General features: G+C 37.2%; 4 protein-coding genes and 1 non-coding gene across 5 annotated transcripts; 1 reads left to right on the top strand and 4 right to left on the bottom strand.

The window, feature by feature from the left end:
* Nucleotides 1-581: 581 nt before the first annotated feature.
* On the bottom strand, nucleotides 582-663 carry Trnas-gcu. Its single transcript has one exon. It is a non-coding gene; the product is annotated as a tRNA-Ser (tRNA).
* Nucleotides 664-5322: 4659 nt separating this feature from the next.
* On the bottom strand, nucleotides 5323-6633 carry LOC123475712. Its single transcript, XM_045178707.1, has 5 exons — nucleotides 6534-6633; nucleotides 6356-6447; nucleotides 6068-6296; nucleotides 5819-6001; nucleotides 5323-5759 (listed from the first exon to the last, which is right to left on the bottom strand). The coding sequence occupies exons 1-5, from the start codon at nucleotides 6619-6621 to the stop codon at nucleotides 5323-5325; spliced, it is 1029 nt and encodes a 342-aa protein (XP_045034642.1). The 5' UTR covers nucleotides 6622-6633.
* A 70-nt stretch (nucleotides 6634-6703) lies between these two features.
* On the bottom strand, nucleotides 6704-8935 carry LOC123475711. The gene is made up of 7 exons (XM_045178706.1): nucleotides 8508-8935; nucleotides 8087-8440; nucleotides 7914-8024; nucleotides 7607-7845; nucleotides 7334-7542; nucleotides 7176-7272; nucleotides 6704-7069 (listed from the first exon to the last, which is right to left on the bottom strand). The coding sequence occupies exons 2-7, from the start codon at nucleotides 8400-8402 to the stop codon at nucleotides 6704-6706; spliced, it is 1338 nt and encodes a 445-aa protein (XP_045034641.1). The 5' UTR covers nucleotides 8403-8440; nucleotides 8508-8935.
* A 1987-nt stretch (nucleotides 8936-10922) lies between these two features.
* Nucleotides 10923-12035, bottom strand: LOC123475789. The gene is made up of 4 exons (XM_045178828.1): nucleotides 11783-12035; nucleotides 11576-11725; nucleotides 11343-11520; nucleotides 10923-11277 (listed from the first exon to the last, which is right to left on the bottom strand). Exons 1-4 carry the CDS (start codon nucleotides 11894-11896, stop codon nucleotides 11252-11254), a joined length of 468 nt encoding a protein of 155 aa, XP_045034763.1. The 5' UTR covers nucleotides 11897-12035; the 3' UTR covers nucleotides 10923-11251.
* A 250-nt stretch (nucleotides 12036-12285) lies between these two features.
* LOC123475788 (cilia- and flagella-associated protein 251-like) lies at nucleotides 12286-14971 on the top strand. The gene is given in 11 exon segments (XM_045178827.1): nucleotides 12286-12361; nucleotides 12699-12733; nucleotides 12924-12959; nucleotides 12961-13131; nucleotides 13198-13383; nucleotides 13586-13654; nucleotides 13721-13814; nucleotides 13872-13949; nucleotides 14018-14362; nucleotides 14434-14550; nucleotides 14625-14971. Coding segments are annotated over 11 exon segments (1485 nt in total). The 3' UTR covers nucleotides 14903-14971.
* Nucleotides 14972-16011: the final 1040 nt, after the last annotated feature.

Genomic DNA, 16011 nt, shown 5'->3' with positions numbered 1-16011 from the left:
AGATGGGTGTTTTCTAGATGTTGTACTTAATGTGACCCACGTTAAATGATTCAGAAGAATACAGTATAATGTAAGCTACGTCAATTCATTTTTATTTACTGTTCCATATTGTGTATCTAAGTTGTATTTGGCGAGAAAAAGAAATTAAAGTTGTGGACAAAGAAGTTTGGGAAAGGAGAAAGGGGAAGAATCATTTATACGGTTTAGCTATCAAGGTTAAAACAATTTAAAGGACTCAGAGGAGATAATTAAGCCGTTGACTGAAGGAATAAGTTTAAAGGGTAGAGGTGGAAACTTTCAAAGAAGAAATGACAAAAAAGGTGGCGTTTACCACGAGAATATCTTCTACGAATAGGAGAATAAACAACCAGATTTTCTTTTGGTTTCTTATAATAATACGCCCTACTGAGATTTGAACTCAGATTATCAGAGTCAGAGTCTGAAGTGCTAACCATTACACCATAGGACCCGTTTGAAACACCGATCTTTCATCCAGAATATACAGCAATCAATGTTTGTTTTCACAACAACACGGTAGCGAGATGCGCCAGTCATTCGTCATTAAAAGAAATAATACTAATCGACGAAGATGGGATTCGAACCCACGCGTGCAATGCACAATGGATTAGCAGTCCATCACCTTAACCACTCGGTCACCTCGTCTAAAAGCAGAATCAAACTTCACTTGACTAAAACTTATCCGTAAACAAGAACTTTTAATCATCTATGCAGCAACTACGTGTGCAATTTAACAGACAGAAAGCAACATTCTTTTTTTTTTTTTTTTTGTAAAATCCTCTTTTATTATCAGTTAATTTTCATGGCACTCTAACATTTATCAAAACAAAAGAAAACAAAGATACAAATAATTATTTTCCTTGGATGCAGACGATTAAAGGGGAAGAAAAGCAAAAATTTGACAATGTAGGTCCCGTTAATTGGTCGACTAACAAAAACAAACAAATGCGAACAAATATTGAGGTAGATTAATACAAGAAAAACAAAAAACCAAAGGTAAACAAAAGCAATTGTCTAGCAGACACCAAAAAAACAAAAATAAACAAAGGATTTACAAATAGAGGCAGGGAAATATATACAAAAGCAATATAAAAGAACAAAACGGAACTAAAAGGGAAGACTAAATGGAAAGGAGTGGACTGGGAGGAAAAAGTGCTTTCCATAAGCTCTCTACTTCTTCTTGGCGAGGGATACGATGGGTATTTCTTGCTTTCCAGGTGATGAAGATGTATGCAGCCAGAAGAGTAAATGTTTGCCGGAGATTACCTATTGGCCCAAAATGGCCACGAATGAGATCTTCTTTGGAAGACTTGCAGCCCATTTGACGTATGGTTCCTTCCAACCAGCTCCAAACGATGTGGCGTTCAGGACATTGGAATGTCAGATGCTCATCGGTTTCTGGGTGCTGATGGCAGATTGGACATGTTGCATCTTTGGAAGGATCTAACCGATGGCATCTGGTCCTGGTAGGGAGAAGTCGCTGGTTGAAAAGGAACATGGTTTCTCTGATGTTGCTTGGCAGGGCTGCAGTCTCCTTCCAGATACGTGGCCAATCCAGGTTAGGCCTTAGGATCTCCAGCTTCCCCAAAGTGGTCACCTCCAGGATCCAATGGTTGTATGTTTTCCTGTGCACCATTGGACTCCCCTGCACCAGGATCGAAGAGGCAAACAGTTGTTTTATTTGGTGCAGGGGTTCCTGAAGGTAAGTGGGCCTCTTCATAACTGCAACGGGTACGGTGTTGTTCTTGTAGAGAGGTAGTACGGTTCGAAGAGGAAAGGACATCCAATAACGAAGTAGAGAGCTTTCTGGACTATTGGGGCCTGTCAGGACTTTATACATAGGACACAAGAAAAGGGAACGGTAAAAAAGATGTGTGTTGACCATTCCCAGTCCCCCTTGACTAACAGGACGATAAACTACAGTTTTGTTCGGCCTTTCAACTTTTCCAATCCATAGAAATTTCATGATAGCCTTTAAAATCTGGTCAGCCATATTTTGTTTACATGGTAATACTTGTGCAATAAACACAGTTCCGGAGAGAGCCTTCGACTTCAGGAAAATAACCCTCTGGTATAGATTGAAACGTCGACAGGCATTCTCTCGCAGAATACCATTTAGAGAGCCAAATGCATCATTCCAAACCCTATCAGCTGTCTCAACTATGGAGTGAGAGAATTTAATTCCTAATAGGGACAATGTTTGTGCCGACACAAGCCACTCAAGAGGCCAAGTCATCCTAGAGCTCCAAGTCCCGAGTCCCAGGGCTTTTGTTTTCTCCTTATTCATCCTTGCCTTTGTCCACTGGCAGAACAAGTCAAGGACCTGTCCTGCCCTGGTAAAATCTTCGTCACAAGAAATGAAAATGGTGACGTCATCAACGAAGGCTCTGACAGTGAGTTTTTCATTAAACAATGATATGCCCTGGAGAACTCGAGATAAACGCAAAAGTAACGGCTCAATGTATAGAATAAAGAGATGGACAGATAGGGGGCATCCCTGGCGAATTGATTGAATATCAGAAAGCACCCCAGCCACCTCCGATCCGTTGAGAATTGACATTCCTGTTACAGAATACATAGTCTGTAGCCAACGGATGAAGGTGGTGGGATAGCCCATGACATCCAGAATCCTCCAGAGGACTTCCCTGTTAACCAGGTCGTAGGCCTTTTCAAAGTCAACTCCAACAATGGCAGCGCCCATACCCCGAATCGCAAAGTTGGAAGAGTCATGGCATCCCCGGTCATCAACGAATTGAATGACATCTCTATAAAGCATTAAGTTGTCAAAAATCAATCTACCAGGTACCCCACCTTTTTGATGAGGCCCTATGGTAGATGACAGTGTCTGCCTCAATCGTCTCGCTAAAACAGATGCCATGACTTTGTAGTCACAATTCAGAAGAGAAATTGGCCGAAAATTAGAAATTCCACAGAGCCCTGAAGACTTGGGAATTAGCCTGATCGCCGCTTGGCCCTGCGATGACGTAAGAGTTTCCCTTTCAAGGATATGATTGAACATATCCAAGAAATGGGGTGCGATCACGTCCCAAAATTCTACGTAAAACTCGTAAGGAATGCCATCGGTGCCAGGAGACTTGTTTGATTTCATCGCCATCAGAGCAGCTTTAATCTCAAGGAGGGAAATTGGTGCAGTCAGGTTTGGGGTTGGCTTAAAGCAATCTCTTACTCCCTCAAGAAAATCAGTACCTGCCAGTATGTCAGGAGAAGGTTGATTTTTGAAAATTTTACTGAAATGTGAAATAATCTCTCCTGAAATGTCCTCTTTGGTCGATAAGCATGTGCCATTAGAGGCAATGATTTTATCAATACGACATTTTCGGTAGTTAACTCTAGCTCTATTTACATGAAAAATATTGGCTTCCTCCACCTCTTGGCCTTCAAAGCAGCGGGAACGAATCCCATACCCTTTAAGTGTGCTCTCCTCCCAAGACTTTGAGAATTTCCTCAACTGGTGAAAGGCAACCCAATCAAAGGTATCTGCTTCGGCCATCTCCTGAATGCAGGACTGGTAGAAAAATTTCGTTTCCCTAATCATTCTAGCTCTTTGTTTAGAATAATCTACCGAAATGCGTTTGATACCTGGTTTCAGTACACTCTCCCACCAATTTGCGACATTACTTTCCCTAAGACAACATATGCTCACCGACTTAAGACATACCTTTGTCTTCATTTTTTCAAAGTAACAGACAAAGCATTGTCTTAAGATTCGGCTTTTTTAAATACGATATTATTCCTTCCGCTAGTGATTGGTAGCTGTATTTAAAGTTGTCTTATTCATATTTTTGTCATTATATGTTAAGTTAAATTTTTTTGCCGGCCTTACCAAGAACGCTAATTCTTTCTTTTGTTTAGACAAAGCATTGTCTTAAGATTTGTCTGTTTTAAATACGATATTATTCCTCGCGCTAGTGATTGGTAGCTGTATTTCAAGTTTAATTCGTCATGTTTTTGTCATTATATGTTAAGTCTAAGGTTTTTCGGCCTTACCAAGAGGGCTTATTCTCTCTTTTTTTTTAAGACAAAGCATTGTCTTAAGATTAGCCTGTTTTAAAAACGATATTATACCTTGCGCTAGTGATTGGTAGCTGTATATAAAGTTAACTAATTCATGTTTTTGTCATTATATGTTAAGTTGAATGTTTTTTCGGCCTTACCATGAGTGCTGCTCCTGTTTGTTTTTTCTTCAGACATAGGCAAGTCTTAAGTTTTTTTCAATAGTTATTTAAAATTAAATTTTAAAAGTATTTATCAATTTCATCAAGGAATTTTACAAATATTAATTTGAAATAATTTATGATTATAAATTTGTGAAGTCAAGCAGTCGACATTTTTTCCCCTCCCCCTCCCTAGACGACGAATTCGACTGCGCTGATCCTTTCGGAGAGCTCCGGAAGCATTGCTCGACTTGGCGGTATGGGCAGTATGGTTCAAAACACGGTCTAACAGGAGAGGTAGACTAACGCCATAAGAGCTTTTTGTCTCAGTAGGGTGGGGGGGTTATACATTTATTTTATCCCTTTTCAATTCACAGCATAAACGTCCAAACGTTTATATTCCCTTTCATAATTTTCTAAAAAATGTTCTGTTTTAATGGTATGGGTGTCATTTAAAATTTCAGACACAGCCTTATCTTAAGTCGCAGAGCATATGTTGAGGGTTGCACATTTTGAGAATTTTTTTTCTTTTCAACTTAGCATTTCTTTAAAAACTTCTCAAATCCAAGAATCTTTCATTTAAAAAATACTTCAGACAAAGCAACGTGTTAAGGTTTTATCTATTTTTACGAAAGCGCTATTACCATGTAATTTTGGGGATTATGTAAATTTTTACTAACTAAGAATTTTTTTAATTAACTAAGCCAATCTTCATAAGGAATCACAATCGGAAGCATCTAAATTAACTCTAAATAGTACCGAAGTAGAAAAAATTATGTAACTAAACAAGGAAAATCTTATTTTTTTTGTAATTTAAGTTTTATTTAATCAAGAAAAACACAAATTATTTCTTTTTTAGTCAAAAGATCTTTATTGTTTAATATTAAAAGCCAAAAAAGAAATTTAAAAATTTCAGACAAAGCCTTTTCAGAAGAATTACCTTGGTGTTTCGATTCGTTTGTTCGGTTGACGTCTCTCAAGCACCACAATTAGTTATTATTTTAATTTTGCAACGGTACGGATCAGAGAAAAGGTTCTCTTACTTTTATTAAATACAATATTGCTTTAAAAGAGTCAAACATTTATTTTTCATAACTTTTAGTAAGAATTATGCAATTTGTATTCTAAATTATATTGCAGATTCATCATCTTCCGAATAGCTAGATGAGCTTTCTGTTTCTTCATCAGAATATTCGGATTCTGAGAGAGAATCGTAATTGTCTTCATCAGATGTTTCAAACTCAAATTCTGGTTCAGAATGATTTGTTTGTGTTTCACATACGAAATCTGAAAAATCCTGGTTGCACTTTAAATTAAATGTTGTTAGAGCCATTTGAATTTTTAAATTAAGATGATGAACTTCAGAAACTTTCATGACGGATTTCCCTTTCGCAAATTTCTCGTCTTCTCCGGTATGTTTTTGACTTGGTTGTTGTAGTGATGACCGTTTATCAATGAGGAATCGCATGTAGTTTATCATTTCATTCTTACTCAATGTAATTTCCTCCCTTGCTCTTTTCAATAGCATCCAACAATCAACAATATTATATTTGTCGACAAGGGAAACTGCAAAAACGACGAAATGAAGTTTTTACTTAAAAAAGTACAATTTTTTTTATTTTTACGTGTGGGAAAGTGCGTGTCATCCCGATCCAGAACTGTTTCCCAAGGAAAGACACCTTCATTGAAATCCTCGTAAGAAATTGGAAGCGTTGTATCCTTAGAATTAATTAATTCAATCGTTTCCAAAGCCTTTCGTTTAGTTTCCGTCAAAACCCGCCTTAATTTAGTGCGACTCTTCGAATTTTCTTTTTTAGTACAAGTTCGATACTCTGAGTAAGTAATGCGGTCTCAATTTATTTTTTGTAATATACCTGCTTCTTTAGAGATAGAAATGGAAGTAGTCTTTAAATGAGCATGTAAGCCCTCCAGCATTCTTCTCAGTGTATCAACTGTAGTCTTTTTGGTTTTTCTTTGGTCAAGAATTGCCTTAGCTTTTGTCTCCAGCTCCTTGTGAATCAGTGGAAGATCATTATATACGAGGTTATGGGTTTCCAACAATTTCTCGAGTTTTGGAGTGCCTTGTTTGATTTCCTTTCTTGCCTAAGAAAATTTTCGTTATTTTCAAATAATTATTCAACCTGTATTGCAAAGTTGTTTACTTTTTCTAGCTTTTTGCGTAGAAGGAAATGCATATTTTCAATTTTACCCCAGTTCCAATAAAGAATAGCTAATGTTAAAAAATCGTTTCTGTCTAAATGAAGTAAGAGTAAAATCGTTGAATTAATAGTTAACAATGCAACAATGTTTGCTAATAAATACAGTAAGAAGCTCTATTACTATGTTTGGCCATATGCTTTAGCACATAAGCATATAGATACAATTTGGAGAAAACTTGCTCGTGCTCTTCTCCTCCAGTTAAGCCCATTCCAGTTGTCCAGCGGGGGATTCCATAAAATCTGTTTTGTACATATATATTTCAAGCTTGAGAGAAGACTTTGCTTCATAATTTATTGATATAATACCTTGCATGGCAATTGATGTGCATTCTTATGCATGATAGGCAAGATTCCTGTCATTTCACTTGTTAGATTACGGTATTCAGGAAAATGACGAGCCACTTTTGTTTTCATCCATTTCCAGTATTGGCATACCACGTCGTAGCAGAAGAATTTGGCGTTACTTTTCATGGCTTCGTTGTGCATAAATGCAGTATGGGTCCACGATTCACCTTTAAACATGTTGATTGCGTATGGTACAACGCAGTGCTTGCAAGAGCTAACGACGAGCCCAGTCTCGTCATACTTCTTTTGTTCATTGGAGTCTTCTCTTGCGGCCTTAAAAGCCGATCCCCCACACATCTGTTTCTTTTTTGTCTACAAAATAAGATATGGGAATTAAAAATACTATAAAATTATGATTAATCATATCGTAGTCCAGCATGTCAAATCTAGTAGTTTCAAATGAAATGTAATTGCGTACAGTAGAAACTTTGTTGTAAATCCTTTGACGGAAATTTTCAACTTCTGTATCGGATTTGATAACTATGTTTCCAAACCTCGCCTGTGGCTGTTCCATTCTATTGAAATAATAAAACTTAAGACCAGTCTTTGTCGTGTTTTCTTGTACACGCATCTTACGTTCTTTCGTTTTCTGGATTGTGCACTTTTCCAGCCGAGCTTAAGCGCCTCAATTTTACGATAGCGTCAGAAGATCTGACTAAAGGTTCTTTCCCACAACTTGGGCAATGAGTTTTGTCTCTTTTCAGCACTTCTTGGTCAATATAGTGGCGACAGGTTTCCCACTCTCTTTCCGCAGTAGTAAATAACGGTACGTTAATCGGTCCATTCTTCCAAATCAACCAAATCATAATTATAACAATTGAATAAATTGTACTGCTTTGTGTCACGTACCCGTCCATATTCTTTAGATACGTCTTCAAGAGTGCGAGCGTACATGTTCTTTGAAGAACCTGGACACTTGTGGGAAATGTGATACCCTAATAGAAGTGCCTCTTCTGAAAAAAGATATGTAACTTTCTCTGATAAACTTGCAGGGAAAAAACCAGAAAATATATAGTCGTCGATAGTGGCTTTCCTAACAGTATGGCAACTATCACAAACAAAATTAGTTCCCTTTAACAGAAACCGACCTGTCCAATTATTTTTTAAATTATTAGATAGTCTTTAGAATACGGTCTACATTGAATGTTATTTTTACCTTGCTCAGTGACAACCACGATTGATTCTGTGAGATTGGGTGTAAGCGACATCGATCCAAGGCAGTTTACATCACAGCATTTAAGAGGCACAAAGCATGGTAAACAAACATCTGTAAAAGAGCATAATAGTTGAGAAACACGTGTGTCTGAATTTTTATTTTTAGACAGATACCTTTTGTTATAATGTTTCCTTCTTCATCGATAAAATGATGGGGCTGTAATGTTTCCAGGGTTTCGCAAGAACACAATAGTCTTCGATAAAATGGCATGCTGGAGTGTGTGTTTGCATCACATTGATGGCAAAGGTGTCTTTTGCAGGTCATACATCTCACAGCGTAGAAGTTCAAATCACCATGACACTGGTCACATTTTGAATGAAATAGTGGCTGTCTTGATACATATTCTGTAAAAATTCTTCTTCTAGCATGCTGTCCCCATGCACCAAATGTTTGTCGTTCTTGCCATGTTCGATGTTGTCTTACCTGCATGCTTTCTAAGTCGTTTTTCACTTCTCTTCTTAGCTTATCTGCAAAGATACAATTTCACTTTATTTATATAACCAAAATAAAATTGTACTGGATTTTCATAGTAACCAAGATCTTCAAGGCTGATAGCTGATGGGAATTCATCAGTCGCTATGTCATGTGCTGAATGATGGGTAGTGAATGATGAAACAGTTTGTGGCTGTTGTACGGATTGCGAAGAATGTTGAAGGGAATCACCACTAAGAGTTGAATTTTTTTTTCTTCCTAGTTTTTCCAAGATAAGTAAAAGTTTTTCCAGCAGTGGAACTAGACTTTACTTTTACATTGTTCTTCGACTTGGAAAAATGCTCGGATAAATGATGATACTTTCTTTTCCTCTTGGGATAAACATTTTTCTTCTTTTTCTCTTCTGTTGATGAGGTTTCGAAATCACTTTCCACATAATTTTCCGACTCACTCAATGAACTTACTTCTGCCATGACAAATTACGTAAAAATGTATGGTGCATTGGTGCGCCGTTTGTAGCAGCGAAATACAGATACTTTTTTCGTCAATCCAACCTTAGTCTGCTATCATCGTCTGCTTAACACCGTTGCTATGCTTTCTTTTTGCTGTGATCTTTTTTTAATTTAATGAAAAATGCTACCTTTTAATTGCAAAATAAATCAACCGAAATAATTAGAATTATTCTTTAATATTATTTTGCATTTCCCCCCCTTTTTTTACATAAAACCCATGAAAGTTATTCAAACGGATAGCCACCTAGCGGTCCAAAACATAGCCACATTCACTCTCCCCCTAGATGGCTAGGGATAAGCGCTGAGCGGCTGAGCCCTATCATCTCAAACGAAGCGAGGACGTTCTCGCCCGGTTCCTACAAATCCCGGCAAATGTAGAGCAACATATTACGAACGGGAAGCTGAATGTGGCAACGACCACAGCATTCACCACAACCAGACGTGGCCCACGTCATTCAACTTGATCTCGGTCGTCGGGGCGAACCCTACCGGCTTCTCGGGGGACAATAGAAAGTGGTAGGGTTCGCCCCGACGACCGTAGGCACGGTAGCGCTCGTGGTGGCGAAGGGCTACAACACACTGTCCTACAACATACTGTCAATATAAACAAGGTAAACAAAGCAGTTCAAAAGTGTCAATTCAGGTTTTATTGCTGGTTTAGTTCAGACCTGGCCAATTTTTAGTCTCAACGCTACATAAGTAGTTGTCCCCCCCAGGTTGACCCAATGTACTGTGATGAGCATAAAGAAGGAAAAACTATCTTTGAACAATTTACCGTCTTACTAACTTGTGATGAACATAGGATTTTTCGCCATGATGATTGATGAAGTTCATTCCATCAGAACTGTGGCGGGTTCAAAACGATATGTATGCATTGTAACTCCATTAAAATATATTTTGATAAATGAAGAATTCAATCAAAATAAGTAACGTAGTCACGTAGATATAAGTACGTATTCACCAATATAAAAAGTACAAATCCCATCACAATCACGTAAAATTTGTGGGGGAAAAATCATTAGCTCCGATCAAGTATTTCTTGGGAAGTCGTTTACCGCATGCAAGTAAATAAAAGTTTTTTATGCGTTTTTTCATTGAATTATTAGCCAGCCGCATAATAGTGTGCGTGAAAATAAAAATTATTTCGCAGTGAATTACACATGCGTATGTTCATATTAGGCTGATTCTGAATTGATATTTCGATTCAGCATAAAAATCTGAGTCGGAATTGTAATTTTCATTAATTTTGGTTGTCAGCCGCCTAGTAGCGCGCGTGAAAATAAAAAATTCGTTCGCAGTGAATTACACATGCGTATGTTCATATTAGGCTGATTCTGAATTGATATTTCGATTCAGCATAAAAATCTGAGTCGGAATTGTAATTTTCATTAATTTTGGTTGTCAGCCGCCTAGTAGCGTGCGTGAAAATAAAAATTCGTTCGCGGTTAATTACACAAACGTGTGTTCATTTAAGGCTTATTCTGACCTGATATTCCGATTCAGCGTCAAAAGTTGAGTTAGAGGTGTAATTTTCATTCATATTGGTGGTAGCCTGCGGGAGTTATTGGTTTACGACACTTTTTTTAAGGAAAAAAAGCGCAGTAACTCGCTTACAGTTACAGGGCGGACTTTTTCAGTAAAAAATTTGATCGCTAAAAACTAAATCCCGCAGGCTACTACCAAAATGAATGAAAATTACACCTCTAACTCAACTTTTGACGCTGAATCGGAATATCAGGTCAGAATAAGCCTTAAATGAACACACGTTTGTGTAATTAACCGTGAACGAATTTTTATTTTCACGCACGCTACTATGCGGCTGAACCACTAACATTAATAAAAATTACACCTCTAACTCAACTTTTGACGCTGAATCGTAATATCATGTCAGATTAAGTCTGATATCAACATAGGCATGTATAATTAACTGCGAAATAATTTTATTTTCACGCGCACTCGGATAGGCCTATAAGGATGACGAATAATGTTAATGAAACAAATCAAAAACCTCATAATTATATTTTTATTCCCTTTCATCAATAGCTCCATTTCAAAAGTAGCCCTAATTACAGGATTAGCATAACTATATATAAGAGAGTTTTAAACGGTCGATATTAATTGTTTCCTTCATTGTCCTCGTCAGCGTAGTCTTGATAATCGTTTGTCTCTTCGTCGCTGTAATCCTGGTAATCAGCAGTCTCCTCTTCGCTATCTTCTTCGTATGCTTCATTTTCCTCATCACCATCTTCTTGAATATTATCTAATAGAAGGTCTTCGATGCCATTTTCAATGTTGTAGGCGAACGTGTCTTCATCCAAAAAGTCGGATTCAACATCAGCCTGAATCTGTTTCCCTTTTCACTATAGAATATACAGGTAATTAAAAGTCTAATGAACAAAACATGTTACTTATCTAAACTACTTACATTGGTATTTTTTAACCAACGCAGTCCAAGCGACTACTGCAGCATGACATTCTGGTGTTTTCATAAACTCACCTGCAAGATTCCCATACCCACTGACGTCAGTGGACCATTCCTGTACATTTTGGGATGCAGACAGCGTAAAATGGTCCATTCCATTTTCGAAGGCTGTTTTAGATTGCTTTAAAATTGTGAAGTGTTAATATGTGTCAGAAATATGGTAGCTTTATACTTACAATGCTGTGAATGGATGTACGTCTGGAGCTGCAGGTTCCTTTGGACTTTTTAAAATCCAACCAAAGGGCTGGGCGGGTTGGATAACTGGGAATTTCAACAAGGCCTTGTGCAGTTCTTCTTCTTGCCTTTCTTTTTCCTCGATATTTCTCCTATAAGAAAAGAATTAAATTAAGTAACTTATAAGCATATACATCTTAAAAACATACCCTAATATCTTTAAAATAAGTTAAATCGTATCCTTTCCCAAACTCAAACTTTTCTGTTTCGGCTACATCATCGATGGGATTTCCCGTTTCTTCCTCAGATGGCACACTTGTCATTGTAATAATAATGAAAATCTAAGATTCTAATCTAAAACTACAACTACATAAAAGAATACTGAAAAGAAAAGATAACCAACAAAATTAATCCATTGCAGACTGCATGTAGCCTATTCGTGTTTATAATGTGTTGTAGCCCTTCGCCACCACGAGCGCTACCGTGCCTACGGTCGTCGGGGCGAACCCTACCACTTTCTATTGTCCCCCGAGAAGCCGGTAGGGTTCGCCCCGACGACCGAGATCAAGTTGACCTCAACCCTCAACCTCAACCCGGCACCTATCTATTTTCCGGCGCTATTTTTTCAAGCTACTTTGTCAAGCTATGCTGACATCTAGCGGAGGGAAAATTAAGCGACCCCGAACTTACATTGTGCCCCCTAGTGACAGAAATGTGGAAAGTTGTCTGCTACACTTTTTTTTGCTTAAGCAGTCGCGTGGCTTTTTCGTTGGTGTTAAATAATATGCGTTACATTAAAGAAGGTAATCCGGTCTCATTTATTTTTATTGAACCGAATGTTATTTTTGGGGTAGAGCTGGTTATCCAGTCCCATTTTTTTTATTGTGCCACATCTTTTGTTTAATTTGACATTTTTTCTGAATACTGATGTGACGTGTTGGGGAGCTGGTTATCCAGTCCAATTTTTGTTATTTTACCACATCTGATATTAAATATTAATTATGATATTTCATTTATCAAATAACAAAGTAAAGAAATTCTGACCAGTTATATATTGATGCATACAACCCATTACATCATAGTTTAAACAAAGCTAATAATAATACTCCTGATTACTCATTGCAGAGCTGAAATACTACCTTTTACATTACCTATTCAATGTAATGTCTGATGGGCCAATAATCTGTGTCATATGACTTGCACTTCTTGAAAATTTACTCACAGAACAAAGTACATTGATCCTGTCATAGTTCTTGACTGCAACTCGTTGAACAAGCTGTAAGTACACACATACAGTTTTTGTATCATTTCGTAACTTTTACTGACTGTTTATGTTTGATTCATATGCAGATTTTTTTGGCATTCACAGTCAAACATGGAAGATTCACATTCACTCAGCAATTCTGAAATTGTTCACGATGAAACAGATCTAGCTGAAAAGAGGCTAAATGAAGCCATGGCACAAAGGAAAAAAGAATTACAACACATGAAAAATATAATTGGGAGACAAATTAAACAGAAGAACAAAGAAGATCGAATCAGAATTTCTCAGTTCAAAGTAATTTATTTGTCATTAATTTGGTTACGTATGCCTACTTAAAATAATTATGTTATATTATTACAGGAATCCTTTAAAGGAAAAAAGGAAGTACCTAATCGAAATAAACCATGGAAAACTATCGAATGGCAAAACTATTGGAATTCTTTGGGTAACCACGAACAAAACAACCTTGACAGGAGGAAGTCCCACTGCCACAAGAGTATCTACACCAAAATAGATGAAATGGCTGAGAACTTCAATGCTTCAGTTGTATGTTTAATTCGTTATCCCAACGGAACCCAACATACCAAATATGTTTTAGCCAGTGGTGGGGGAATTCAGTTTCTCCAATCAGAACATGGCATTCTTATAGATCACAATTGGGTTCGACATTGGAACAAAAAACAAGGTTGCTTTTTTGCTAGTGTATTCAAATTAGAAATTGTTTTTAAATTAAAATTATGTTTTTCAGAGAAAAGACAGAAGTTGTGTGAAGAAAAGGGCATATGGCAAGAGAGAGCCAGCAAGAGAGAGAGAAGAGGTATTTCTTGTTTCCTACAAATTTTTATAGCTGTGTTAACATTTGTATTCTAATTTAGGACTGAAGAAAGTAATCGACCAAGACAATGAATCACTACTTCATGACAATCCAAAGCAGAGAAACTTCATTGAAAAAGGAGCCAGCAAAAGAAATAGAACAGGTTTTCATGTTTTCTAGTTACTTCTATACCTGTGCTAACATTCATAATATAATTTAGCAAAGAAGAAAACTATCGAACATGAAAATGAATCAGTACTCCTCGAGAATCATGAGCAGAAAAACTCCATTGAAAGAGGTAGAAAAAGCATTATGCTAATAAATTTTGCAATTATTAGTGCTTAAAAAATTTTTAAAATTTTAAAGGAAAAAAGAAAAAGACGAAAGAGAAAAAAGATGAAAGGACAGGAAACAATAAAATGAAATCATCTAAAGAGAGAGCAGGAGAAGAAGAAGAAGAAGAAAAAGAAGAAGAAGAAGATCAAGAAGAAGAAGAAGATCAAGAAGAAGAAAAAGATCAAGAAAAAGAAGAAGATCAAGAAAAAGAAGAAGATCAAGAAAAAGAAGAAGAAAAAAAAGATCAAGAAGAAGAAGAAGAAGAAGAAGAAGAAGAAGAAAATAACAAAATGGAGAAACAGGTGAAGTGTAGTACAAAATATACTCCTCCGTCGAAAAATGCAAAGCAATATCCTTCACCAAATTGCCACGAAGGTAACAACAAAGATAATATTATTTCCACTCAGGTTGTGTTAAAATTATTGATTTTTCAATGGTGTGTATAGATGTGGACAGTTTGCTGACATTGCAAAATGAGAGAAATAATTTATCACCTCTTTCCTCCACTCCTCTTTCACCGTCCAGCACAAGGTCTTCGTCTCCCAATTATCAACACCGCGAAGGTATAATTTATATCAGTCTTCTTTCAACTAAAATTCTGATTATTTTAGTATTTACTTCTCTACGGTACAATCAGAAGGGGAAATATTTGGGCCAAGCAACTCTGGAATTCCTCCGCAAACGACATTGAAGCGGGTGGCAGATGGTACGGCGGGTACTGCGGCTGCTTCTCTTATAAAATATCTCGTTTTTAATAAAGACCCCAAATTGGCAATTGAGCCATGCGTAAAGGTCAGACGTTTATCTGCGCCTTTCCAAACACAGGGAAAAACAAGAGGAACAAGACGAGGAAATGGAAGGTTGCCTGGAAGACCGAAAGGACGAGGAAAGGTCCCAGCAGGAAAAAAATTATAGAACAGAAGTTCGTCTGATTTGTTCTCCAATACGCTGATTTGTATTTCAATGGAAGTGTAATAATATAAAAGCGTTAATTACCAAGCATCGAAACGTTTTTTTATTTGTTGCGCTATGATAGTCGAAAACCACTTCTTTATTTCCTTAATTTAAATAACAGTTAAAAAATGAACATACCACCTTTTAAATATATAGAGTGGTTCGAGGTAGGGCTGTGGGCCGGGCCATGAAAACCCGGGCCACAGCCCGGGCTGAAGAAAAAAAAAACCTAACTCGACCCACCGAGGAATATTTTGTACGGACCGGGCGAGGGGTTGAACCGCCGGGTTCGCGGGCCAACCCGAGCGGTGGCGCCATCTAGTAGTCACATAGAGAAGCTCGTTATTCACTATGCCTGCAGCCTCAAGAAAGACCTAAAAATATTGCCGCCAAATGCTCTACGAGAATTTCGTTGCATGAAAAGTAGGATAAGTGGTAGAAAAGGGCGTTCGTGTTCAGAAGACATAATTGTCGTGTCAATGTTGGAAGAAGAAGATAATTAAGAAAATTAGGGAATTTTTTAAAGTTTGTCAAAAAAAAGTGTGTTTGACCCGATTTTTTACCCGGGCCGTTACCCGGCCGGTAAAAATTTATTGACCCATTGGCCCGGGCCGAACCCATTTACTCAGTTGGCCCAACCCTCTCCGACCCGCGGAAGAAGAAAACCCCATCTAAAAAAACCATAAAAAAACCGCCAAAAAACGTCCGTACCACAGCCCTAGTTCGAGGTTGCCATCTAGGCAACGTATGCTCACCAACTTAAGACATAGCTTTGTCTTGATCGTTTTTAGTTCATAGTCCTACGTTAATTGCAGTTTCCAATTTTTATAACTTAACCTTCACAATATATATATATTACAATACATTTTATTTTTTTGACAAACAATTTAGTTCATAAATTTTAAAATAAATTAAAACAACGTTTTTAATAGAGGAAGGGACTTGAAATAATGTAATGTGAAAGGTAATTGAACAAGTTTTTTTAGTATAAATTGTTGTGACGTATTTAAATGAAAATCCTTCAAATTTTAATTTTCTCAGTAATTTTTATGGTTGTAGAGACTGAATCA

The sequence above is a fragment of the Daphnia magna genome, linkage group LG9 (assembly GCF_020631705.1).
Source record: "Daphnia magna isolate NIES linkage group LG9, ASM2063170v1.1, whole genome shotgun sequence".
NCBI classification, from domain to species: Eukaryota; Metazoa; Arthropoda; class Branchiopoda; order Diplostraca; family Daphniidae; genus Daphnia; species Daphnia magna.
The sequence above is the reverse complement of the archived record's forward strand: the minus strand, read 5'-3'. Positions and strand labels throughout refer to the sequence as shown.